Here is a 27,569-nt window from a genome sequence, read left to right as displayed (position 1 = left end):
TTTTCAATCTAAAAGTTAGCATACATTTGAGTCCTGCATCCAGACACCCTCTCTGGCTCTAACCTCTCCCTTACAGATAGAGCACTTGACTCTGTAGAGAAAGACATGATTTAAATGGCTTAGAGAACACCACTGACATTCTTAGATTGCTTTCTAGACTTCTAAAACATCAAGTAACAGCATAGGAATGAAATCCTACATCTCCCATTTCTGCCATCAGGAAAATACACTTGGTGATTTTCCAGTCAGACCTACAGAGCGGCGTCTGAGAGACTGCTGACATGGTGGACACTGCCTGCACACACAGCTGCTCCCTTGCAGAAGCCGTGCTGTTAAAGCCATGGAGCATGTGAAAGAAATGGTGACAAACTGGGAAGAGATGGCTGTTTTCTTCTGTGTTAGCATTGCTTGGGAAACTGATGTCCACCCCCGTCTGGAGAACCAGAAGGACACCAAGGAGGCCTAAAGGGAGCAATCTGGGGACCACACAGGGAAGGGGAAGGGAGGTCTGGGTGAGGAGATTTATTATCAGACACAGATTGATTTGCTCCTTGAGTCAAGTGATAACACCCGTGGCTCTGTGCAGGACCAGCAACACGTCGGTTGAAGGGCGGAAGCGGAAGCGCCATCCCGTATCCAGGGACGCGGGGAGGCGGGTAGCGGCTCTAACCGCCTCCCGCGCAGGCGCTTTGCCGTGGCAGTCATCGTAGGCTGTTGCTGTGGTCTCCCTGCTCGTTCCGGCCCCGGCATGGTGCGGCTGCACGTGAAGCGAGGCGATGAGAGCCAGTTCCTGCTGGAGGCGGCCTGCAGCGCCCGCCTCGCCGAGCTGGCGCCTCTCGTCGCCCGTATCTACAACGGCAGGCTGAAGGTGCAGCGGCTGTGCTCAGGTACCGGCCCGCCGCCCCGCTGCTGCCTTCGGGTTCTGGGCCTGCCGGTGTCAGGAAAGGCCTCGCTTCCCCAAAGTGCAGGGAGAGGGGATCCCCATCCCAAATCCTAGGTCCTGTGCGGGCTTTGGCTGCGTAAGCGTTTTCCGAGGGGGTTTTATAAGCGGTATGTTCACAGTAAGGCAGATTTCTAACCTTGTGCTCTAAACGCTCGATGAAGAGATGCAGGAGCTGGCGGAGCACGGTGTGTACTTGCCACTCAATATGCAAGGGCTGACGGACGAGCAGATCGAAGAGCTGAAGTTAAAGGACGAGTGGGCAGAAAAATGCGTTCCCAGTGGCGGGAGTGTCTTCAAGAAGGATGAGATTGGACGAAGGAATGGACATGGTAAATAGGGCACAGGGGGTGTCTCTAACCTGAGAACGGACATTATCTGTGATGTCGTCACAGATGTGGAAACTGTGATTCTGAACCTTTCTTTTTTTGCTTTGCCATCTTGAAAAGGATATGAAACCAATCAGTGATTGCATGCTAAATATCTATCAGGCCAGCAGGTTAGCCAGCTAATGTTTGTTTGCTAATTGCAGCAATCATCCTGTGAACAAATGATGCTGAAGGCATAGATTTGTTAAGTAGTATCTATTTAATTGCCTGTTTTCACAATGAATCAGCAAAGCTATCATTTACATGAGCTTGTTTAGCTTAGAGAAGGCTCTGTGGTGACCTCATTGTGGCCTTCCAATACTTGAAGCGACCAAGTAGGAGGGGGAAGGGCTTTTAATGAGGGTGGACAGTGATAGGACAAGGAGAAATGGTTTTAAACTGAGACAGGGAAGGTATAGGTTAGATATTAGGGGAAGTTTTTCACACAGAAGGTGGTGACACACTGGAACAGGTTGCCCAAGGAGGCTGTGGATGCCCCATCCCTGGAGGCATTCAAGGCCAGGCTGGATGTGGCTCTGGGCAGCCCGGTCTGGTGGTTGGTGATCCTGCACATAGCAGAGCGGATGAAATTGGATGATCATTGTGGTCCTTTTCAACCCAGGCCATCCTGTGATTCTATACATGCCTAAATCCTAGTTTAGGACCTAACATAATGTTGATTTAAAAGCCTAAGTTGTGTTATATTTCTTCAGTAGCTTGTTCCTAATGTCTTTTTTTGGGGGGGTAAATAATTCTTCTAATGCAATACATTCCCCAAGCAAGTTTAACTCCTGAATAAAGGATTACTCCTGTAATATGCAGGAATGCTTTCCCACTTACCTCTGCCAGCCAAGTGACTGAGCCTCTCTCACGTGTCTCGGGGCACTCATCTGTGTTCAGAATTGCCACAGTTATGAGCATTATTGGGCCTTATAATAAAAACTAGCTGTCAGCCTTAACATAAAGGTAATACCACTCTGACTTGTAGTCAGAGTCAGGCATTTATTTGTTAGCAGGTGGACAACTTCTTAATATTGCTGTTGGATATGGTGCTTGGAGATATGATTTGGCAGAGGGTTTTTAGGGTTAGGGTACTATGGTTTGGTTGCAGATGGACTCAATGATCTTTTCCAACCTGAGTAATTCTATGAGTAACAGTTATAATACTGAACAGTATGCAAATGCAGGCCAAATTAAATAATGCATTTGAATGCACAACTGCAAATGAGTATGATTTAATTTCATTTTTGTTTGCGAGGAGATTATTTTTATAGCAGTCAAAATAGATAGATATGACATGAAACATGCATTGTATTTGCAAATTAGATTGAGCTTTTAGTTAGGATAAAAAAAAGCCAGCAAGCTCCAAGCCGTTGTTTCTGATTAAAGCACATTTGCCAATACAGTCCACGATAGTCATATGAGAAAGAGTCTTGCTTTGGGATGCAGTGAGTGTGAGGTTATGGCTGTTGCTTTTTACTCAGTGTTTTTGTCTTCAGTGAAGTTCCCAGTATCAGTCAGGTGTCTCCAGGGAAAACTGAGTTTTACTGTGCCCACGAGAAATGCTATTTTGTTTCTTAAGTTAGTAAGAAAGCTGATACTAAAGAATCCATGAGGTAGATGGACTACAATTTAGCAGTGAAGGTATTTCTTGCTTTGTGACCCAACAATGTTTCATTTGCTTACAGAATACAGGGAGATATATATATATATATGATACAGAATAACCTGGAGAGGCAGTTCGCTTGGTTCATTGGGTTTTCTATGTGTGTTCTGGTTGGTGTTCCCTCGTTTTGTTTTGCTTTAGTTTGTTCTTATAGCAAATACAGACTATTGAGTACACATCTCTTACTTTCTAGCTCCGAATGAAAAAATGCAACAAGTTATAAGAAAGACCATAGAGGAAGCCAAGGCATTAATCTCCAAGGTAAGTTTTCCAAAGCAGCAGGTGATACATGGGACTTTCCTAATAGGGGCTGTGGAGTTGCACAGCTTAATTAAAGTGGACTTTTTTCAGTGCAAAGGCGAACAGTTTTTGATTAATATCCTGCAGCGATGGGAATAATCTAACAGAAACTGACGCTTCTGTTAATGATTTTCTTAATGGCTTCTGGCAAGCTGGTTCAACGAGTTAAGGAATCAGGTATTAAACACCAAGTGAATGCTGGCAGCCAAGACCTCACTGAATGATTAAATTGCATTTAATTTCACCCACACACTCCTAATTTGCTACTGATGCATTCTTTAGGTGAATGCTTGTCATGTTTTCTGGTGAAAAATTAACTGTGTTCTGTGATGTTCCTGGAATAAAACACCTCTCACTCATTAACACAGTCTTTTGACTGTTACCTATGTCTAATTGAAAAACTCTCATCTCTTAGATTAAGCCTCGGTTTTACAAGCACTCAGATGTGCACTTGGTCTCAGTGGGTTTGTGTGCTTAAAGATAAGCCTAAGAGTATGCCTTGATGGGACTACAGTCTCAGTTTACCAAACGTGTGTGTGTTCTGTGTCTAGGCTTTCACACAACTTGGAAACAGCAATTCAAGAACATTTGTTATCATATTAATGTTTTGGTAAGAAGCTGCAAGTTATTTTCCTCAGTCCTCTGCTTCTGGGAATTAGTAGGTGTGAAAGTCTTAAAACAGCTTTGGGCCATATACAGATTGTTAATCAATTTTAAGTGTCATCTGTGAACTTAAATCGACCTTCTTGACAGTTCCATTGCTGATAAGCATGTTAATCTTCCGAGGTTAAGATACCAGTTTGACTCAACAGTTAATGAGCTTAATAATGTCCACCAGGAGGCAGCATTCTCTTACTCTTTGCTATCTTCTACACAAATTGGAACTGTTCGGTCACAAAGGAAAAAAAACTCAGTTCTTTTCTAGGTTCACCTTGTGTGGTTGGTTGGTTGTTTTCCCCTTTTGTCTGTTGCAGTCTGATTTGGAATCATCCCAGGGTCTTTCAGGTCTTTGCATGAATATACCAAACTTTACTCTTTTACTTACATTCATCCCATATCTTACTGAAGACTCAAGTTTTAGATCCTTCCTCTAATCTTCACTTTAATTTGACTTGAGTCTTGTTGGTGAATTGCAAGTACTTGGAACAAAAGGATTCCCATCCAGTTTCTGCAGTCGTGTGTATGTACTTGAGTGCCTGTATTCCACAGACATTTGTTATTAGGTGCTCCCTACGTAATTTAGGGAATGTTTTTTATATACAAATGAATTAAATATACAAATATATATGTGTGTGTATATGTATCTATATATTTTTGCATTCCTAGTATCTTGGTGTAGACAGCTGAGTTCAAATATCTCAGTGATAAACCTTTAAAATCACTGTGGAACAAAGACTTTCTTCATATAGCTCTGTGTGTGTCTACATCTGCGCGTACATAAAAAATTATCAATGACCCCTGCCTATATTTCAGAAACAAGTTCAGGCCAATGTGTGTGTTAATCTGGACATGGTGAAAGATGCATTGGACCAGCTCCGAGGGGCTGTGATGATTGTGTATCCAATGGGATTGCCTCCGCATGATCCAGTTAGGATGGAGCTGGAAGATAAAGAAGACTTGTCGGGGACTCACGTATGCAGTCATGTCTTTGTGTTGTATGTAGTGTCTGGCTTCCATCTGTGCTATGCTGCTGTTCTCCATTTTATCAGTTAAAGTGACTTTGTTTCCACGTGCATGAGAAATTTTCTTAGGTATTATTGTCTGAAACCTTACATGAAAGCACAACAGCAGCTTAACTATAGAAATAAGATGAGTGAAGTATATTTTGAATGTTACATAAAAGCTGACTTCAGGTAAGCCTGGGACCCAATTTAAACAGCTTGCAGGCTATTTTTAAAGTCAGTATTAAAATTTTGCTTCCCAAAGTGTTTCTGTTAAATCAAAATTGAATGGGATGTGAACCTTTAACATGAAAAGTGCAATAAAAGAGAGATGAAGTGTAAAATCAGGTGGATCACGCTGGTCTTCCTGTTAATTCCAGGTTTATTTTCCAGGGAAAAAAATCTGGTTTTAGGGAAAAATAATAATAATAATCGAAAAAGAAGGGAATGCTGCCACCCCATAAGTTCTCTCATGCACACCCCTCACCTTATTTATTTGCCGCAGGCCGGGCTTGAAGTCATAGAAGAATCTGAAGCACAGTTATGGTGGGCAGGAAAAGAGCTGAAAGAAACAAAGTTGCTTTCTGACTATGTGGGAAGAAATGAGAAAACAACCATCATTGTCAAGATACAGAAAGTGAGTATCACTAGGAGATTTCTTGATCCCTTCTTAGCAGTCCAGTTCTCTATGGTAGAGAACCGTTACTAAGTGTATGAAATGGTTTAGAATTAAGTCCAGTTTAAATATCTTAAAATGACAACTATTTTTAAAGCTTTAAAAGTTTATTATATCCCAATTATTTTTTTAGTAATTTCTTCACCTATCAATTAAATACTGCAATTTTTATTACTTGCTGCAGAGCGCTCAATGAAAGTGCACCAAAGACGTACTTACAACTTGTTTAAACACAGCCTGAAAAGCTTAAAAACACACACGCAAAAACCCAGCTGGCTTTCAGTTCCATCTCAGTGCAGAGCACTAGACAGAATACCCTCATCAACTTTTAAGTCTGTTAATTGAGAGAAAATATCTGCAACTCAGTTCCTTCCTGAATGTGGTATCCCGAGGAGTTTCTTGATGGCGGGTCCTCAAGCTGCCTCAGTTGCATTGTGAACTTGTTTACTTAGAGGACACAGGTTGTGTATTCAGGATTACAGGTTGTATATTTGGGGCCCAAACATAGACTCTCCCAGAGTCATCAGTGAGAATTCACTGACTGCTAGAAGGAAGGACCAGCTGCTGCACCTGCACTGCCCAGCTGTGCCTCTTAAAGCTCACAGCTGAACTTTGTAAAGGAGATCAGACTTAGCGGGCAGATGTGGTGAGATGCATGTAGCTTGTGAACATAGGTCTGAGCTGTCTTCTGGAATAGTGAGCAAAAATGAGGCAAAGATTTCCCACTTCCCCTCAGTTTATAGACCTGACGCTTTAGCAAAAGGCTGTCGTTAAGTGTGTGCTGGCATCTGACCCCACGGTCATGTTCTCACATTATCAGAATTAAGTACCAAGTTGATGGGACTGTTTGCAATTTTCTGGACAAAGTAGTGCAGAACTGTGCAGTTCTGCTCGTCTCAGGTGAGAAAGCCTTACTCAAGGAAAGAACATTTGGATTTTCAGTTCACTTTTGGTGCGTGCCATTCAAAAGATGCATTTATGAATGTCAGATGAGTGACATTTCCTATGGGCAGTACTTGCCCACAGCTCAGAATTATTCTTCAGCTGCATTTCACTTTGAAGGCAGTAAGAGCTTCTCTGCGAGGCAGTGTGGTGTTTTTCTTATCTCGCAGTGGATGCCTGCATTCTTGAGTTACAGAGCTAATTTAAAGCAAGCCAGACCATTTTTATTCCATAGGGGATTTGCCATCTCTATTTAAACTGTTCTGTTTGCTATTGTTGACAGTAGCTATCATCAGCTATTTTCTGCTGCGCGCATCACTTCTTCCATGAAGATAATCGACTGGAAATTTTCTTCTTTTATTTGTAGTAACAAATAATTTTTATTTGTTGTGTTTTGTAGCTGTTTTCCTTTACCAAGTCGTAAGCCATCTTGTGTCTGTGTTAGTGGCCCATTCTGAGACACTGGGAATGGCCTTCAAGCTGAGAGATTTCTAATGTCTTTCAGAGCAGAAGTTAAAGTAAAGCAGACTCAGTAATCCTGTGTTCATTTATTTTCCCGTCCTGAAAATCTTGTTAAATTTGAGAAATCTTAGTGTCTGAAGAAAGGTTTTGCTATCTTTGCTTAGCAGCTTCTACTGTTCTATTTTGTATCATAAATACCATCTGGAAAAAAAAATGTATGCCTTCCCTTTCAGAAAGGACAAGGAGCTCCTGGGCGTGAGCCTCTGATTAGCCATGAAGAACAAAAACAGATGATGCTGTATTACCACAAAAAGCAGGAAGAACTTAAGGTAACGGTGTCTTTTAACTGTCTGTGAGCTGTGGTAGCACAGAGACTAAGCACAGGTTACAGTTATTACTGCTGCCTTAACCTGTTGGTTCTGTTCATAGAAACTTGAAGAGGACGACGACGATTCATTTCTAAATGCTGAGTGGGCAGACAACCATGCTTTGAAAAGACAATTTCATGGTGTGAAAGACATCAAATGGGGGCCAAGATGAAGCTCCACAAGCACTTTTTGCCTCTTTACACTGCTTGGTTTGCAAAGAGGGTTGTTACTGTGTGTTAGATTCTTCTGACAGAAGCTGAAGTTGTCACTTCCTAAGCAGATGCTGTTTCAGCCTTAGGTTTTTGATACCTGTTTACATTTCTATGCAACTTTTGCAGCACTTGTCTCTGCAAAGAACGGAATAAATCCTGTTTAAGTTGATTATTTTATTAGGAACTTGTATTTTGAATGCTGTGATATTAACATATTTCATAGGTAATATAAGTAATAAATGTGTACTAAAACGCTGGGTGTTGTTTTGAGCAGTCTTTACAATCATTTCTACAGAGCTGATTTTTAAACTCATTTTTAAATGACTTGACCACTTAAAAATTATTTAAGGAGAAGTTTTATGTATAACTTGAAGTTTTACATGTTAGATTTCTGCCTGATTGATAGGGATTCTTTACTACTGAGGCAGGTGTGTATCCATGTCAGTAGCTGTGCAGCACAAATCCCAACTGCCCAAAGATCTTACATGAGGATCAGCTGGGTGTTTGAAAGAGAGGTGAGCCATACCTGCCTGTGGGCACTCACAGCCAGCATTTGTATCTTCATTCACGCCCCAAAGCAGTCATCATTTTCAGTTCTTCAGTGAAGAAAGGCAAGCCAGCTAAGGCAGCTGACTTGGTTTTGTAGTTTTTAGCATACTCTATGTGCCAAGTTGCTCCTACAAATGTTTAATTGCCTTCTGCTTGAGCAGACTAGATAATGTTCACAAGTGACATCAATCTTAATAACAGGTGATTGCTCATAGCATATAGTTTATACCAAGTTCTAATCTGAAATATTTTTTGCAGGTGCCACATGTTGGCACTGTGTTGATAGGGCTGCCCAGCAGTTCTAACAGATCGCTTGTGTTTGCCGTCCGAATTTGCACCCACACTTGATATTTTCCATTGCTAGTTTTTTTGGTCTTATTCACACCCTAATCCTCTTGTCACAAGGGCTTAGTGGCAGAGACAAATGTCTGACATATTATCAACTGGAAGCTTCCTACCATGCCAAACCTGTCAGTGCAGCTAGTGGGGAATACTGTGGTCATTGACTGTCCATTAAAAACACCTGCTTGTTCCTCTCTAGATTTGCAGTTCTCTGTGTCCCTGGCTTCAGTCTCCCTGCTTGTTTGAGTCACCGTAGAATAACAAAGCGCTTTGCTAAATATTTTTCCATTACTATGAAGCAGTCGTAATTTTCTTTACGTGTTAGTGTGGTTGAAGAGACATTGATCAAGTTCAACTGAAGTGTTTTGTTCAACTTGTAGCTGAGAGCTACAATATAGAAAACAGAAATAATGTAATTCAGTATGGTATGAGGGGTGGTTTTGCTGCAGTGATTGCAGTTGTCCAGTAGTTTTTCCCAAGCATCAACCTTATAGTATGTTTTCAAGACAAAAAATCGGTACGTCAGTATCTTATCTTCCTATTTTAAACTACATGGAGTTGCACATGGATGTCAATGAGTGTTTGAGGTCCTAAATCCAGCAGTGGTCTAGGAAATCTGTTTTGTTCTGGTAGGCTGAAATAAGGAGGAAGTTTTTCACTCAGAGGGTGGTGACGCCCTGGAACAGGTTGCCCAAGGAGGTTGTGGATGCCCCATCCCTGGAGGCATTCAAGGCCAGGCTGGATGTGGCTCTGGGCAGCCTGGGCTGGTGGCTGACCACCCTGCACATAGCAGGGGGTTGAAAGTGGATGATCATTGTGGTCCTTTGCAATACAGGCCATTCTGTGATTCTGTGATAATGTATCATAGTATCGTGCGAGTTGGAAGGGACCTTAGAGATCATTGAGTCCAACTCCCAGGTTTCGAGGGGATCTACGCTTGTGATGTGACTGTACCCAGTGGTAGTAATTTATTGATGCGCCCTAGAACTAGTAGGGGAGGCACTTACCTGCTCCTCTTCATTTGAAAACAACTTTTTACAGTTACTTTGTCATAACTGCTCTGAGGTCAGTGTCCTTGGCAGGAAGCTTCCCAGATGTTCTGGATCCGTTGGAACGAATCCTTGGAAATACCCACCTGAATCCCTCTTGCAAGCAGAGCTTTCATCTCAGATCAGTGTTATTCTGAGAAGTTTGTTCGGTACACTCCCAGTCTGTAAATAGCTGAAGTCACTGTTGGCTTGTGGCCATTTCATTTAACATCCTCAGTACCAGAAATATTCAATAGCCATGACAACATGAAAAAATATAGAGCTGAGTATCTATATTTCTCTGGATTGCCTACATTAAACACATCCACAACTGTAAGCAGGTGGTTTTCTGTGATGAAACTACACCACGTTGGTAGCGTCCTCTTCCCAGCAGAGCTCTCTGGCACGTGTATCAAAGGAGCCTACGGACTTTTGTTACATTTCCAAGACTCATTGAGAGTTATTGTTTCAGTGAAAAAGAACCTTTTCAGCTACCGTTAGACGGAGGGCTCTGATCTCCGAGGGGGGCGTTCGATTATGTTGTAGTGTTGTCATTTCCTTTCTGAACGTGAGGAAAAGCTAGGCATAGGAAATAATTAACACAGAAGAAACTGCATTTTGTTCTAAATACCTTTGATTGTTGTTCTCCCTTCTCAGTGCTCACGCAATGCTCTCGCAGCACTCACGATAGCACCCATAGAGCCACTACGCTCGTTTGTTACAACTGAAATTGAATGAACTTACTGGAAAAAGATGAAAGAGCACTAGAACAAAGCACAGGACTAGAAGCATTTAAAGATCTGCTCCAAAGAATCGGGATTATGTGATATGAACACGGCTCTTAGGTTTGCGAAAGCATTTTATCTTCCTTCTAAACTGCTAATTTCTGGGAGCTTGATAGCAGACATGCCCTTCTAGAGGGAAAACCAGTTATCCGTCAAAGGCCACATACAGTGCAGCTTGGCTAAAATGTTTGTTTTGTGGCTGTATCGCCGTTCTGATTAGTGGAAATTTATATTGCATATCATGGCAGTCGGTAATGTAACTGTAGTCCTCGGCACAGGCTCCTTGTGAAGGTGCATTTTGGAGCGAGACAGAGCAAGGCCTGCTCTGCCTTGAAAGATGAAGCAGGTCCTCGTGGCCATTTCTTGCCCCTCCACTGAATTGCTATGACTTCTGCAAATGTGTTCTTGTGCTTCATTCTACTGCACGAGAGCCATGGACAGAAGCCACCAAGGAGCTGTGGGTTGGCTGTTGTACTGCAGAGTCAGAGAGTGGCCTGAACCTAACACAGCCAGTGCATTTTAAAATTGATTTTCTGTTTGTTTTCCCTCTCTCCTGCACCTTACATCATGCGCTGCTGTGAGCTTTCCAAGCAGCAGAAGGGGATGGTGGGATGTGTGGTGGTGGGAGAGGCTGCAGAGGGAATCTAGACATCAATCCCCTGCTGGATGCAGGGGCCCAGGAGATGCAGGTAGTTGGACCTGATGCTTTTGGCAGCGTTGACATTTTTGTGCAGCTTTCTTGTGCAGCCTTTGTTCCTGCTCTGTACAACCTCGAGAGGTGGGAGCTGGCCCTGATAGAGCCTCCTCACCAGGCGGCACTTCTGTACTGTGCAGGTGTTGGAGCACTGGCAAAGGTTGCCCAGAGGCTGTGGAATCTCCTCCTTGGGGATCTTCAAAACCCCAGTTGAACATGGCCCTGGGCACCCTCCTTGAGGTGTCCCTGCTGGAGCTTGGGTTGAGCCAGATGGATCCAGATGTTCCTGCTAACCTCAACCAATCTATAACTGCAATGATTCCATAATTGCTGAGTTGAATTGCTTAACTGCAATTGGGAATGGTGCAAGGACTGGATGTGATTAGGAGCCATTGAGAGCAGGAGCTCTGAGCTGCCCTCCACCCAATCCAGGGTACAGCAGGTGATGGCGACAGACTGGTCCCATCTGCCCTGCGCTGGCCACAGTGGCACCTTACCCAAAAGCTACCTGCCTGCAGTGTCAAGGACAGTGTTTGTCCTCACACTGTGTAAGTATGTCTTGTGCAATAACCATTGTGGGATTGCCTTCAAACTGAGGAAGTTTATAGCAAAAATAGGAAATTTGGCACTTCCTTAAGGAAACAAAAAAAAAAGCTAATTATTGTTGTATTTCAAGGATTAGGTCTGAGAGAGCAGCTCTCAATAAAGGTGGAGTAATCCAGCCAGCTATGATTAAATATCTGTAGTGGTGTAGTCAAACCCAGTTGTGAGTTTTTTTTTTCCCCAGTAACCAGCATACAGCTGCACTATCCCCATGCAGGGGCTGCGGGCATGGCTGTGCTGTTCCATAGCACTGCATCTTTGCTTCTTATCATAGCAACAGTTTGTGTAGTTTAGGATCCAGCCCAGAATATTCCACAGTGCCCTGACCAGTCACCATTTTGGAGCTTTGCTTCTTCCCTCATTGGGAAGAAATGGACGTTTCACCAGAGGGATATTCTTAGCAATTCCATCTCGAATTTTTGCTCGGGGTAGTTTGGAGTGGTAGAGACACGCACAGCATTGCAAGGCCAGAAGCTGCAGTCATTGCAACTTCACATGCTGTGGTCAGAGCTGTTGGGAGGTTCACAAAATTGCAGAGGTTGGGAGGAGCCCAGGAGGTCTGCTGGTCCTACCGCCCACTGAGCAGGGCCTCGCTTCAAACACAATCCAGCTCCAAAACCACCACACACTGCTGTGTCCAGAGCATTCAGACGTTAAAAAAGAAAGCCAGAAGAGGCAGCCCTGTTGTCTCTGAGCATAACCGAGTTTCTCAGGCTGACTGACTTGGCTGCCTAACAAAGGTGCAAGCTCTGAATGAAGCTTTCCAGCTGGGATTTTTGCTCTCTCTACATGAGAAGCCACAACTTCTGCTGTCTTCCATGATGTTGGAAAGCTGCCCTTGGCAGCTCAGTGCTGCAGAACCACAGCGTGATGAGCACCAGCTGGGTGGGACATCACAGGTACTGACTGGGGCAGTACATTAGGACTGCACCTAGGCAAAGTCTGCATGTTACTCTTTTGCTCCCAGGTGGCCATTCGGCTTCCTGAGGAAAACCCTGGTGGTGCCTTGCAGGGCTCCAAATCTCTCTGGATGGACTTCTGCTTACTTTAGCAAGGGCTGAAGGTCAGCTTTCCTTTGTGAGCCTAAGGAAACACACCACAGATGACTTCACAACCGATACAAAAATCCCCTGCCTTGGTTTGTGTTTGACTTTTCTGCATGACCGCACACCTTGCACGAACAGGATGATTGCTAAGGTAGGTATCCCTTAGGCTTCCCCATATGCAGGCAGTGCCAATGCAAAGGTTTCCACACCTTCTTTCGGTCCTTCACCCCCTGCTCACCCACGCAGGGCTTTGCTTTCCCAGGCCCTTCATGCTCTCCCTCCTGCCAAGCCCTGCCCACACCACCTCTGCTGCCCTCGGCCTGGCCGCACCCCGGACACCGCTGGGCTCCGCTGATCACAGGCACTGCTGCTGCACTGCCAGGACCCAGCTGGGGAGCTTGGGCTGCAGCCATGTAAGTGTTGAATATGTAGCCCATGGTGACTACTGAGAGAAAGGGAGAGTTTCGGGAAGGGCGAGTTTGATGAGGGTTGATTTACCACTTGCCTCAGCGCAGGGGTTGCTGCTGGTAAGTTCTGAGTTGTTTTGAAAACAGTGGTGGAGAGCTAAAACAGCCTCGCTGCTGTTGCAGTCTTGGGGCTGATGCTGGCTCGTATCACTTTCAGATGCACGTCATTCCCGCAGCCATGTGAGCAGCCTGAGCCTAATAGCTGCTTTCATGCAGAGCCAGCCACAGGGCCTGCAAAGTCTCCCTTGCAGGTAGTCCTGGGCTGCTTTGCTGGGCACTGCAAGAATTTTACTGCTAGAACATTATCTTTTGATGCACTGAAATGCCCTCCTCGCGGTGTTGATGCTGACTTGCAGAACCCTCTTAAATTGTATTCTCGCCCTCAGCCTGGAAGGAAGGCAGATACTGGTTGTGGTATTTCTGCTGCTTGTTTTTCTCAGGTTATACACCTCACTAATAGCTGGGAAAACCTCACTGCTTCTTACCACAGACCTCTCACTGAAAGCAGCGTGGGTCACTGTACCACTGCTTGTCTTTAATGGGCATGAAATATTTGATACATATGATGAAACATATGATATATGAATATCATGTTGTCCATGAAATAAAATGTATGGTCAGGTTGAGTGGCCAGACAAGTCGCCCATTATTTTTTGTTCTCCGTGCTGGATGCTTTTTCTGCAGAAGGTGCTATTTCAGAGAGATCAAAGTAGTTTAGTCTGAGTTTTCTTGCTTGCTCTCTGTCTTCCGTACCACCGTGAGCAGTGAACATTTGGGCACAAGACGGAGCACTGATGGATACCTTACCCCATTTTGACTTGGAAAGTTCTCCACAGGCAGGATGAAATAGCAGCCCATGCTCATTGTTCACATCGCTCCTCAGTCCTTCTTCCTTCCGCTAAGAGGATGCCAATCGGCACGGAGATTTTTCCAGTTGAGCACACGATTGCACCTTAGTCATGGAGCGGGTCCCTTCCTCTTGGCGAAGCTTTCCCATGCTTAGGTTTGTCTCAGCACAGGCAGGAAATGACGAGCTGTGTCATTTCTTTCTTTCCACACATTCCGTACGATGTGCTGCCCTAAAGCACGGTGTCAGAGTGGGAAAGCACAATGAGCTCATGAAGTCTTACCAATAGGAAGTGACATTTTTCCTCCTTTTGTTTGCTGAATTCCCAGTGGCCTGAAGCTAAAATATTGGAGACATTTTATTTAAAGGCAGAAAGGTTCTGTTTTCAGCTCAGATACGTTTCTGATTTCATTTTCTGTCCGACAGCACCACACCAAACCCAACTGTACTGAACACGTGAACTTCCGAAGAAGTCCTCAGACTTATAACCTTAAAGTCAAATGTTGGCTCTAAAATATGCTTTAAAATCACCAGAATTAACACAGCATTTCCCTTAAGAAGGAGTGGCCGTAATATGCTGTTATAAGTTTGGGTTCATCAAAATCATCAGTTGAAGGCACTGGGCTTGTTTAGCTTGGAGAAGAGAAGGCTCCAGGGGGACCTCACTGTGATTCCAGTACTTGAAGGGAGTGTATAAACAGGAGGGGGGATGGATGTTTATGAGGGCAGATAGTGATAGGACAAGGGGGAATGGTTTAAAACTGAAATGGGAGGTTTAGGTTAGATATTAGGAGGAAGTTTTTCACTCAGAGGGTGGTGACACACTGGAACAGGTTGCCCAAGGAGGCTGTGGATGCCCCATCCCTGGAGGCATTCAAGGCCAGGCTGGATGTGGCTCTGGGCAGCCTGGGCTGGTGGTTGGCGACCCTGCACATAGCAGGGGGTTGAAAGTGGATGATCATTGCGGTCCTTTTCAACCTGGACCATTGTATGATTCCATGATCAAACATTTCCTTCAGAGGAAAATGCGGTGGCTGCTGGGGACAGCCAGGGCAGGCAAAGAGGTGTTGAGGGGACACAATTTTTTCACACTCCCTGTGTGTTCTAACTGAGGCTTCAGCTTCAAGCTTCAGTCACTTGTGTTTAATTCTGTCCTGTTCTGCTCTTTCTGTTAATAACATGTTTCTCAGCAATAACACATTCTCATGTGATTTATGAGCTGCAACACACCAACTGGTTACAAGTGCCACGTCCTAATGCAGAAGGCTCTTCTCTACATTGCGCTTCTCAACTTTTCTCCTCCTTTTCCTAATATTTCATAAACCACGTGTGGCAATTGATCCCAGATGACACTGAAAAGCCATCTATAACCATAATTCAGAGCTTTCAAAGCTTATGCGCATGTTTTTCCACAGAATGATTTACGGATGGTGGAGGGCTTGAAACTCTCTTTTATTTGTATATATTTCTTCTTACTTTACAAATAATTATAAGCACTGTTACAAATGTTCCTTCACAGAAGGTACATTTCTTTTTTTTTTTTTTAAAAAAAAAAAAAAGAAGAAAAAGAAAAAAAAAAGGGCGGGAGCATCATCTGAAATAAGCCATCATTCCTCATTGATATAAAATGTGTTCATATTTCTGGGCGGTGTCATATCCAAACCGCTGTTCATCCAAATTTCTTGCATGATCTGCTCCCTCCGCTCGATCCGCTCAGCCAGGTCCGCTGCTTCTGCTGAGTTATAACCTGAGTATGAAGGTCTATACAGTTCTGCCAGCTCGTCTGGCAGCTCTGACCCAGAGAAGTCTTCATCCTCCTCCTCCTCGCTCTCACTGCTCTCATCCACTCCATCGTTTCCTGGCACCAAGTGCTCCTTCTTTCCCTGCAGTTTCTGGAAGTCCTTAAAGCAGGACATGCGGATCACCAAGGCACACAGCGTGAGGATTAATCCCACACAAACACTGGACACAAACAACAGAGCGGCTCTTTCCGGGTGATCTGAAATTAGAAATCCAATACATAAACTCCTCTCTAGCTTTGCCAAAGTCTAGCTACAGAGCAGCCAGCTGCCATTTCCAGTGCCCTGCACTACATGGCCATAGTGGCAGTGGGGGTAGGGGAGATTTGCTGCGTCCCACCCCAGAAGCATCCCGCACTTGGAAACTGAACTCTCTATTGTCTCTGCTTCTTCAGCTTGCTGTGCAAAACACAGTTTCTTAAAAACATTATTCCACCACTTTGTTCTCATTCTTAATCATCTACCAGAAAGAGACCATTTCTTCCAGCCATCCTGCCTGAACAGGTGTTACCTTCACAAAGAGGGGACATGAAGGATCTGGGTTTGTTCAGTCTGGAGGAGTCTCAGGGGAGACCTCATTGCTCTCTACCACCACCTGTGGTGAGGTGGGGGTCAGCCTCTTCTCCCAGGTAACAGGGATAGGAGAAAGGGAATGGCCTCAAGTTGGGCCAGGAGAGGTTCAGCTTGGGTATTGTTCTCAGAAAGAGTGGTGAACAGGCTGCCCAGGGGGGTGGTGCAGTCACCATCCCTGGTGGTGTTCAAGGACCACGTGGCTGTGGCACTGAGGGACATGGGCAGTGGGCATGGTGGGGTGGGTTGGACCAGGTGATCTTAGAGACCTTTTCTGACCTTAACGATTCTTTGATTCTATGGGATGAGCAGCTCCATGCTCTGAGAAGTTATGGTAGCATTCCCAGCCCAGGCTAGGTAGGAAACATTTTGGTTTCCAGCATGATCTGAGATAGCATCTCAATACAGCAACGCAAGAGGCAGGGACTCCACAGCAGCATGGCTCTACTATTTCCTAGAGGAGCAGAAATCTTAATTCTGGAGTTGCTTCTTAATGCTTACTTCTGAAATCCATTAGACTTATCCCATGGTGTCAGAGATCTGGTGACCATGAATTTACTGGCCTCAATGAAATTTGCCTTAGTGTTGCTATGTCACAAGACCTGTCATGATCCACACTAGAAATTGCTGCTTTCTTTGTTTGGTTGCTTCTTTATTGCTCTTCAGTGATCCTTACACTCATGTAAACCAACATGTCCAAAAATGGATGTCTCCAACTCTGCTCTCAGATCAGGACCAGATTTTTAAAAGTACCAAACAACCAACAGCCCCCATTGAAAATATTAATTGAAGAAATCTTGGCTGCAGTCCCTGAAAGAGTTTGGATCCTTCAGGATGGAAAATATTCTATAAATGTCAGTTAAGCTGTGATAGTCCCATCCACAGGACTGTAATTATATTGTAATAATGCCGTTACTATAAATATGGGATTACCAGCTGTGACCTTCAGAAGTCATCTTCCCTTTACCCCTTCCTTCCAAAATGCCACCACCTAATGAACCAAGCTGCTTCATTTTCCTACCTCTAATGTATGCAAATGTAGCCAAGGAGTTGCTAACGATGGTGCCGTCTTTCTTCGGAGATCTTGATTCCTTTGGATCGACATCAATACCTGCAGTGAGAGGAGGCAGAACAAATTCAGTTACATCATGGCTGATAAAGCCATCGCGTTGATGTTCCCCTTATCCCTTTTGAACTAACGAGTCTATCCAAAATACAGGCAGGTCAGCACTGTGCCATAGGAACCTCGCAGAATGTGAAACCAAATGTTGGCAAATGAAGTAAATGTTAAAATAAATCTTGAAGTAAAATATAATTCATAAGGTATTGAAAATATTGAATACATGTAAAACAGACACCTTATTTTAACAAAGCAATTATTGCCACGTGAACCCCCTTGCCTGCTTCCCATTAAGCTTTCTGAAGTCATTTACTTCATTAACTTCACAGCCGCCAAATGCACTTCCCAGTCCAGTCACTGCAGTGCTCTCATCAGTGATGACAGCAAATATGCACTGGCCACATCATTCATTTGATTTGCATTTAGGAGGAGCAAGCTCCTCAGAAGCAGCATAAGGTGCACATAGCTGACTGCAAGGCCTCCTGGGAGAGAGGAGAGGCAGACAGAAGCTGTCCCAGAGGCACTCCCACTGTCCCCTCCCTCACACCCACCTCTGCTGCACCACAGTGTCCTACTGCAATCAAAGGAGAGCAGGAAACCTTTTATTATTATGATTATTATTTTTTAATTACCACGTTCACCATCATTCTGCTTCACGGAAGAATTGCTGTGAGTGACCAGGTGGTTGACAGCTGTGAGGATGAATTTAGGAACTGGAAAGAAGAAAGGCAAATGATGCACTGTCAGTTTTGCAAACCAGATCCCCTGTTAATTACCATTCCCCATTACAGGATCGCAGAGCGGCTGAGGCTGCTGGGGCCCTCTGGGTCCACCTGGCCCAACCTCTGTTCCAGCAGGGACACCCACAGCAGGGTGCCCAGGGCCATGTCTGGGTGGCTTTTGGCCATCTCCAAGGAGGAGACACCACAGCCTGTGGGCAGCCTGTGCCAGTGCTCCAACACTTTCACAGCCAAGGAGTGTTTGCTGCCTTCTAAATGAATGGGGTTTCTGATGGTGGTGCCTCAGTCTATGCCCAATGCCCTGGGCAGCCTGTTCTCCCTCACCTGCTGGCAGTGCTGGGCCTGGTGCACTCCTGGGTACAGTTGGCCCTTTGGGCTGCCATGGCACACTGCTGACTCAGATTCAAGTCACTGTCAGAATGGCCCAGAAACATTTAAAGTCTTGTCTGACATTCTCTGCAGAGCCTGTGAGCGGTCCCAGAGAGGGAAGGTGCTCAGGACCAGGTGGCAGGGTGTTGCTCAGGACTTCTCATTTCTTTTTTGTCTCTGGGGATGTTTTCCCACTCTTGTTAAAATACACGAAAGAGCTAAAAGAAAGCACATGGTGTAGATATGGAGAGCTCTCTCAGATTGTGCACGAGATGAATGGGCCCTTCATGGATTCAGATCTTGGCACTCGTTCCCTGTATTGTATGAAGGCAGATAGACTGACTGATTTTCAGACTGATGTGAAGGGGGAAAAAAAAGACAGAAATTCCAAGTATGAAGCCCACCTATACCCTACACACAAACATTTGCCAATAAGTAGCGTTAAAGAAAGTCAAACAGAACAGAGGAGACAGAAGTTTGGGGCTCAGCATAGTTTTTATATTCAAAACAACTAAAAATAGCACTTCTTTCCGAGCAGAACTCTTCTGTGTGTGTGGGCTCCAAGTCATAACTGTTGCCTTTCCTGAGGAAGGATTGTTTTTAGGATTCTTTGCTCCTGTTTGCAATAGAAAGCCAGCAGAGATAGACAGGGGCAAACGAACTAACTTCTATTTTGGCCTGTACATCATTGCTATCCTTAACTGTTCTCCAGCGGCAGAATATTTTTGTTGATGGACAAGGCTGGTTTCCTTTCAGACCATGTGCTGAATTCACACACCTGGCTGTTAAGAGCGGTGTGCTTGAGAGGTGGGAGAGTTTGCTAAGGAAGAAGCAGGAAGGAAGTACATGGAGGGGGATCCACGGTGCTGCTTTGGGAGTGACACACAGCTGGTCCAGCTTTGTCAGGCCGTGGCCTTGTCTCGTCCTGTTGTCCCACCTCCTGCCAAGTCAGCATCCTCTGCTCATGCAAATATCTGTTGCAGGGCGATGTCTGATTTAGAACGTCGCCGGCAACAAAAGCTCTCAGCTGCTTGCAGGCAGACACTAACCAAGCAGCTGACCTCTGAGGTAAGGAAGGATGGTTTTTTCACACTCCTGATGATGCTTTCAAGTGTGGCACAGCCCTCAGAAAACAGGGTCTGCTCTGCTGTGTCCTTGTCACTTCAGAAAAATGCCCATTTCCCTCAGCCTGGGAAGCATCAGGCTAGAAGGGATCTTCTAGTGAGGGGAAAGAATGTAAAATGCCATTCTGGACCACGCCCGGCCTCTTCCCATGTTCCCTAGATGATCTGTAAAATAATTAGACCTGCAAACCATTGGCTAATGTTTCAGACTGCACAGCTCAGTAGGATCTGGCAGAAGAAAAAGTCTTCGACGTGTGCCAGCAAAGCACACAAGCACTATTTATTATCCATGCGTTAGTGCAAAAACAATTCCCTACAAATCTGAATGCAGAACCTCACTGCAAACAAACATACGCTTGTTTTCCAGTATATGGATGCGTAAGAAAGAACAATCTGTTGTAATTATCCTTACTCTAATTAAAGAAAACCGCATTAACACATTCATGAAGTTACTACGGCATGAAGGCAAACACACAATAATGTTGTGTGTTTGTTAGTGCAAAGACAGGCTCCAGCTCTCTTCAACAATGTGAAGAGGAGAGTTGCTGCAGTGCCTCTCGCCTGACAACGTACACATGGAGAGAATGGAAGAGAAATTCTCTCATGCCAGCAAGGGAACAGCTGGGGCTCCCTTTCCTCTGATCCTCAGGTGGGCAGTGATCTGGCAGTCAGTCCTGCACGGCTGTTCCGAAAAGCACTCAGATAACCAGTGCCCTTTGAAGCCAGCAGCTTCCCAGGCCGTGCACAGCAAGCAGAGCAGTAACTTGGTAAAACCAATTGGACACGTCCACCGGCACGTCAGACAGTCACCTCTGGGGGTCACAGTTCATCTCCAAAAGCAGAAGCTGAGGAAATCAGTTCCAGTCCTCAGGCAAAGAAAGACATTCCTAAGAGGACGCAGCACCTATATAAGGCACGGCATTGAAGTCCCGCAATCATTTTTCTCTCATCTTTATTTGTACTACACTTTGCTGTCTCGTGGCTCCGGCTTTTGAGAAAAAGAACTGCAGGGAACTCTGTCTTCCCACAATGCAAATATATTAATCTGTGGTAAAGAAAACTAGAAACATTTCATTCTTGCCTGTGTTGCTTCAGTTCTGTGAGTGATGCTTAACCTCAAGCCCTTATTTCAGCGAGACATTTCTACAGGGAATGAGGTCTTTAAAACTACCACTCATTTGCTCTTACCACATGCATAGCTGACGTTCAGGTGTTTTGCCACTCCAGGTAGGCACGGACTTCCAAAATCTTGGCTACTGACAATAATTTTGCATCTCTGTTTCCTGTAACACCTCTTTGATAAAACTTCTAGCGCCGTGTGAGACAAGCAGTCTGAAAGAAAAACACATCCAACAAATAAACAACTGTGCTGTTGTCTGGAATAATAGCTGCTACGTGCACAAATCTGCTATCAATATCAGACACCTGTACTCGCCTAAGCAAGATTTCGGAATTAGGTATTAACATTTGTGAACGCAAGGAAGTCAGCATCTGATGGAACTGCAGCATATTTGACTCCATCATGATGACTTCTGGTTGTGCAGTAAGATTCATGTCAAACTCCAAATGGGGTGCCTTGCAAACGCCCTCTCTATTCTTTGCAGGGTGACCTGGAAGAACTAAGCATCTTCACACATCTCTCCACCTGCTCCACCTGCTCTGCCTTAGGGTGAGTGTGCCAGTAAAGGGCGATGCAGTGCTGTTTGCAGGTCTCCCTCTCATCTATCTCCCAGGATTACCACCACGGTTTGACTGGATGCCCACTTTCAGTTCAAGTTAGGTGAGATCACTTGCTGTGCACCACAGCTGCTAGGTCTATGGTGAAATCAAGGGTAGCTTATGATTTACTCTGCCTGGTGCTGCTAGGAGCCATTCTGCTACAGCCAAGAGGTCAAAATAGGCTCAATGTTTAACCAGAAAATGCTTTGACTTCTCTCTGCCATACCAAATGCTGCACTGCTCCCATCAAGCTGCCAAATTTGAATGCCTAAGGCAATGTCAAAGGCACCTACAGTGCACTGTACCAATGCTCACAGCTGCACCTGCTGCATTTGCTGGGACGGAGCTTTTTTCACTCTAGCCTTCTAACTTCCACCACGATTTATAAATGAATAAGACACGGTCAGTAGAAATTGCAAGTCTAGGGTAAGCAATGTTTTCCTGAAGCAGTCTGCTTCCAGCCAGTGTTTCCTCACCCTTTTGGTACATCTCTATGGATGGCAGATATTTCTCATTCTAGTCTCCCCGAGCAGCAACATGCTATAGATTTGACAACATATTCTCTGTTCATGAGAACCATCTTTCCTTCTGTAACAGCCCTGAGACAAACATGGCATCTTCACCTTCCAGCTGCTTAAGCTCACTTGTGCCTCTGCAGAGCAAGGAAAAATCATGCTCACAAGGACACTCGCTTTCTCAAATCAGTCTTGTTTGAAAAGAATGGAGAGAGCTGAGACTGAGGTTCTTGGAGAAGAAGATCGACCTCCAACATGCGTACATGGGGTAGGTCTGTGAGTTTTAGAGTTAATCCCTTGACACCAGCACTGTCATGTATGTTAACAGAACATCAGGAGATACTGGGCTGATCTGTCTGGCAAAGGGCCCAGGGATCAGCACTGAAGATAGATTTTAGGGGAGAGCAACTTTCTTATTCTGGGGACCTAAGAACCTAATAGCTGGAAAGCGATGGGGAGAGGAAGGAAAACTGTCTTGAGACACTGGATAGCTCTGCTTAAATAACTCAGTTGTTTTAAGTCTCTCTGGCCACCTCAGCTAACTAAGAATGCATTCAGGTGGACATTTTAGGCTGCTAAGCAGCATCTTTTGGCAAGCATGAAAACAACTGGAGAATATCAGGAGGAACTATCAGATGATTCATAAATCACAGAATCATCTAGATTGGAAGTGAGCTTCAGGATCATCACATCCAACCGATGGATAGATTGGGCACACAACAGCAATCTGGCAAAGTTAATTATATGTTCTACAAACCCTCCTGCCCTTTGAGTTGCACACAGTGTCTTAAGGAAGAGCCAGCTGTTGCACTGATGGTTCTCTACAAATCCAGTGATACAGCGAGTACATGCTTCATTTTGCCTCTGGCAGATGTTTGCTCTTGTTTCTCTGAGAGTTAATAGCTCCTTATCGCCTACATTCATGTTGGCTTTGGCTCCTCTACCGTCACGTGCCTGTAGGCTCCTGGCAGGCCTGTTTTTGGAGAGCTTTGCAAGGCTTGGCTGGTGTCACAGGTGTGTGAACAGAAACTAAGGCTGGCTTGCTTCTGCAGGACAGCACAGACGTTAACCAAAAAGACCCATAACAAAAAATGAAACAAAACAAAACAAAACAAGCACTACTTAACAGCTATCTGTGGTATAGTAAGATTGTAGCATTTAGTACAGTCAAAACCTTTTCAGTTTCCTTCTTGCAGTTCTGTGTGTGTCCTTGCTGCCTCTCCAAGCTGCCCTGGCAGCTCCAGTGCAGGCTGAACCATGAGTTCAGCTCAGAGGAATTCTGTGTACTCAGTACCAAAGGCCACTTTTTCATCGGCTGCAGCTTCATCTGTACTATCTCCCACAAGCAGACGTTACAGAAGTGTATCTGCAGTGAAGTCAGAGGAGTTGGTGTGTGCTGAAGAGACACCTAAGCTATTTTCAAACTAGCTTGGGGGTCTAATAACAAACCAGATGCAGCAACACAGAGCTGATGCTGGGGATGACTTCTTCTTAGAATCACAGAATGGCCTGGGTTGCAAAGGACCACAGTGATCATCCAGTTTCAACCCCGCTGCTATGTGCAGGGTCGCCAACCACCAGATCAGGCTGCCCAGAGCCACATCCAGCCTGGCCTTGAATGCCTCCAGGGATGGGGCATCCATGGCCTCCTTGGGCAACCTGTTTCCTTCAGGCCATACATTTCACTGCAGTGACTGAAATAGGAGGAGGTTCAGTCCATGCTTAAATTTGAGTAAATGAGTGGGTAGTCCCACTCAGCAGTCCTGAAGAAATCACAGATTAGAAGAATATAAACATGTCTTGTGTCTTCTTCCTGAATGTCTAAGTACTGTTTGAACTAAACTTACATTTTATGGGGCTTGCTAAATTGGTACCAGATGTTTAAAATAAACTGCCTCTTGAAAAGCACTTTCTCAGAATGCCAGAAGGTTGGTGACACCCCTAGAAGTGGCAGAAAGGTCAGCTCAGGATGGCTGGGAAAACACTCATTTTTCATTCCCTTTGGTCAGGGCTGCCTGTTACACATTATGAGCGCTGGTGAGTCCCTTGAAATGCACACTTCTATGGGTGGCACGGAGATCTGGGCATGAAGCAGAGGCTCTTAACACAGTGGTAAACTATCAAACCTGACTGCAGCTATTTAACAGTTAGAGCAGCAAGCCTTGTTTCTGGAGGCAAGGCTCTTTCAGCTCCTTAATTAGCTTTGTTTCGGAAAGTTTTGGCATGCAAATGACATGCCATAAATCACGCAGTCTTTAATGAGCAGCAATTTGTTTTCCGATTCTTCAAAGCTTCTCTCAATTCAGACCATCGGAGCTTTCCCTCCCTTTCTTTGCCTCCTGCCACACAAGAGCTGCAGGTGATGGAACAACCAGAGCTGGCCCAAGAGTTCTGTGCCAAGCGCTGCCAACAGCCTCTACTCACACCCTCTGCAGATATGACTGGCTGCTGTTTTCTCCCACATTGCTTTGCACAGGGCACAAGATGTTTCAGGTAAGTGATGCATCTCAAACATGGATCCATATTACATCAGAAGTAACATGCTGATGAATGATCAGAGCTCCCATAAGGGGAACCCCTTCTCAATTTTTCACTTCAGTGCTAGAGTCCAGCTGCTCGCTGCTTTCATCCCAAACTGATGGCTGGCTGACAGTGCTTTATGTTTGCTGGGCTGTGCCTACCCACAAAAGAACAAGAAGAGTGCTTTTAAAATCAATTGAAAGCAAAGATTTCACACTACCAAATCAACATGGCTTGTGCTTTGTGGAGCCTAGATATCAGCTCTGAGAATAAGAAGTGACAAGGGGAAACTGTGGAGTTCCGGACCAAGCTAGGGCTGCATACACCTAAAGAAAGTGTCCATAATAATATGGTAATTTATGCAAAAGCATGGCACACAGGGTCCTGCCTGTGCATCAGAAAAGGGCCATTTGTGCTGCTGATTCTAGCGAAAACAGTTATGAGAAATGGTGCCGGTACCTTTATATTCCAGGTCCAAGTTCTGCCAGTATGCTATGCTAAAAATACTTACTGTCAGAACAGGCCATTCCTTATGAGTGAATACTATACCGCGGCATTCTGCAAAGCTGCACCATCTCTCTCCCATGCCACGCAGCAGCAGCAGCTCATGTGCCTGTTGCAGGCTCCTTTAGCCTGCAGGAGATTAGCCCATTATTTGGTGTTATTTGCAAGTGGCTTGGAGTTCAGAATTCAGCCTCAAAGCACTTGGTACAGAAACCTACAGTCTTCCTCTCCTCACATGAACATGGAGTGAGGGACAAAAAAAGCACGAAGCAGAGGATACAAGAAGAGGAGGTCCACGCTGCTTGGACGGCAGCAGGAGCTGAGCTCTTCTGCTCAAAAGCCTACAGCTTTGTTTTGCACAGTTTGGTTTGCTACCTTATTTTAAACTTGAGTGTCAAATAAAGTTTTCCACCTGTTTAAAAATCTAAGCTAGACAAACCTAGGTACAAGGAAACCCTGTAACTGCTAGTGAAGAAAACACTGATGGATGAAGTGCTCTCTCCCACACAGGACAAGGCAGCAGTGGCAGAAGCTGCAAAGGGAGATGCTGATCTTCTTCATGTCCCTGAACCTTGGCACTGCTACAGAACCATGCCCCTGCATCTATTCCGCTCACAGCATCCTGCTGCCTTGTCCCCTGCAGCACAGCTGGGACATGTTTGTTCTTTCACCACAAGCCTCTGTTAGAGGTCCTGCACTATGTTACCAAAATAACTGTTCTGAAGTGTTAGATTTCTTCTGCTGTGGAGCCTGCCACTTGTATGACTGTCCACAGGATTTGTGTCTGTAATCAACTTCTAATTAGCTAGCAATATAAACTATGCAGGTGAGGCATGGGAGTAGCAGAGTATACCCAGGCCTAGAGCCGATGGTACTTGCAGTCTAGAAAGGAGTCAGTCACATTGTCTTCAGCAGCTTTCAGCTAGAAGTCCTCATTCCTTCCTCCAGCAGAGCACTGGACTCAGAGTTTCTGCTAATCTACTAATTGTCCCTTCAAGTGTCAGTATTTCAGCGCCCAGCATTTCCCAAATTCCAGCCAATTTACACGGTTTGTGATTTACGGCACCTAGAAATATACAGCTAGCATGAACCTAGTAAATATGGTGTGTGTGTTTCCAGGTCTGCCTGAATCTGTTGGTACTTTCACTTCATTTGCAGCTGCTCTGCAGAGACTTACACATGGAACTGCCTCATAGCAGGAAGAGCATACATCTCCTGATATGAGAAGGAGCCGAAAGCTTTTCAGTCACTCTTGCTAAGAGATACAGATAAATTGTCCACAATATTGATACCAATAAATTAATAAATAAATAAAAATTATATGTACATACATAACAAATAAAAGGAACGATGTCATCACAAAATACCCTTATATAACTTAATACCTTGCTAGCTAGAAGGCATCTACAGGATTCTGGAAGACTTTGTTTCCTGCTAATACCCCTTTTTCTTGCCTGAATATTATTTCAATTCCAAGAGGGGATTAGACAAAATCTAGCCCCAGGGTACATTATGCCATGGTGAAAGCTATGGCATGCGAGTACCTGAATTTGTCACACACACACACACTCCTTCAACCTCCACAAAATGGGAAGAGGTTAAAACAAGGGCTGTGCCAGGAAGGACCCCACCTTTTGCTAATGCAGGTAGGCAATTCTGGGTTCTGCTTGTCATTAGTGCTTGAGGAAGCACACTTCTGTCCAGACAATGTACGTCCAGGTAACACTTCTGGTAAGCACATTTTACTGTTCTGGCTTGCAAGCTGCAGTGAGAGGCTACCTAATACCAAGTCTTCTTTCAAGTACTTTCATGTATTAACAAGACTAATCTATGATTTGAGAAGTGTTTGTTGATCTGAATCTTCCTCATACTCTCTATTGTAACCTGTCCTGGCACAACTCTGACTTCATTTAGCCAATAAATTTTGCCTTTCCTCATGCACATGTTAGTACAAATGTAGAAGACAGAGTACGTCAGAAAAAACTTAGAGAGGAACCAAATGCTTACAGGCTCCTACTTTGATGGAGATCTACTGAGCACAACAGATTCGGCTAAGCAGAACTGCATCCAAACAAAGCTTATCTTTCTTGTAAAGTTTTTGATGCTGGATGCTGAGCTGGGGCTCAGGGTCCCACAAATGCTCTGAGGTCACACAGATGTTGTCAATAAAGCGATGGATTTATATACTATTTACCATATAGAGAAGAACCTTTACGATAAAGAAATTTTACATCTTCCTGTGTTTCATTTCAAGCCTGGTCGTGTAAATCTGACAGCTGATTTGATACACTGTTCACAGAAAACTAAACTGATAATTCAGAATACGTCTGCCTCAGTTCAGTGCTGCTGCCTCCCAGTAATGGCTTATCAGCTACAATGCACATAAAGTGAGGTGACCAAAACCTAGAGAAATATCTCATTAATTCAACATCTAGTACTTCTAGTAGGAACATACCCAGTATGAATAAAAGCAAAACTCTGAGCTCAACTGAGACTTGTCGTCATCAGAAACTACAGACAACTTCTTATTTGCACAGTACTAAAAAATGTCACACAACTTTCCTGTGATGCAGTGAAAGAAATGGTACGGCTTGACTACTGTCTTTAGGCCAAGATGTACAAATGTGAGTTTG

The 27,569-nt window shown here is 44.6% G+C and overlaps 2 protein-coding genes across 2 annotated transcripts in view; one reads left to right on the top strand and one right to left on the bottom strand.

Moving 5' to 3' along the window:
* The first annotated feature begins 659 nt into the window (after window positions 1-659).
* Window positions 660-8,683, top strand: CFAP298 (cilia and flagella associated protein 298). Its single transcript, XM_072347150.1, has 7 exons — window positions 660-887; window positions 1,105-1,272; window positions 3,168-3,235; window positions 4,748-4,906; window positions 5,441-5,572; window positions 7,249-7,344; window positions 7,445-8,683. The coding sequence occupies exons 1-7, from the start codon at window positions 749-751 to the stop codon at window positions 7,553-7,555; spliced, it is 873 nt and encodes a 290-aa protein (XP_072203251.1). The 5' UTR covers window positions 660-748; the 3' UTR covers window positions 7,556-8,683.
* Window positions 8,684-15,388: 6,705 nt separating this feature from the next.
* Window positions 15,389-27,569, bottom strand: part of EVA1C (eva-1 homolog C) — a 34,651-nt gene continuing 22,470 nt past the window's right edge. The window contains exons 5-8 of the mRNA XM_072350454.1: window positions 20,867-21,010; window positions 18,078-18,158; window positions 17,347-17,436; window positions 15,389-15,955 (exon numbers count right to left, since the gene is read on the bottom strand). Of these exons, the coding sequence (XP_072206555.1) occupies window positions 15,564-15,955; window positions 17,347-17,436; window positions 18,078-18,158; window positions 20,867-21,010 (707 nt within the window). The 3' untranslated portion in view covers window positions 15,389-15,563. The remainder of the gene's footprint in view (window positions 15,956-17,346; window positions 17,437-18,077; window positions 18,159-20,866; window positions 21,011-27,569) is intronic.

This window comes from Excalfactoria chinensis, chromosome 1, assembly GCF_039878825.1.
Source record: "Excalfactoria chinensis isolate bCotChi1 chromosome 1, bCotChi1.hap2, whole genome shotgun sequence".
Taxonomy (NCBI): domain Eukaryota; kingdom Metazoa; phylum Chordata; class Aves; order Galliformes; family Phasianidae; genus Excalfactoria; species Excalfactoria chinensis.
This window is presented reverse-complemented; position numbering and strand designations above follow the sequence as displayed.

Bases quoted from the DNA above. Each gene is read 5' to 3' on its own strand.
- CFAP298 (XM_072347150.1), top strand. From the start codon at position 749: ATGGTGCGGCTGCACGTGAAGCGAGGCGATGAGAGCCAGTTCCTGCTG. The intron at 4,907-5,440 runs GTATGCAGTCAT...TATTTGCCGCAG, and splicing joins AAGACTTGTCGGGGACTCAC to GCCGGGCTTGAAGTCATAGA. The intron at 5,573-7,248 runs GTGAGTATCACT...CTTCCCTTTCAG, and splicing joins TCATTGTCAAGATACAGAAA to AAAGGACAAGGAGCTCCTGG.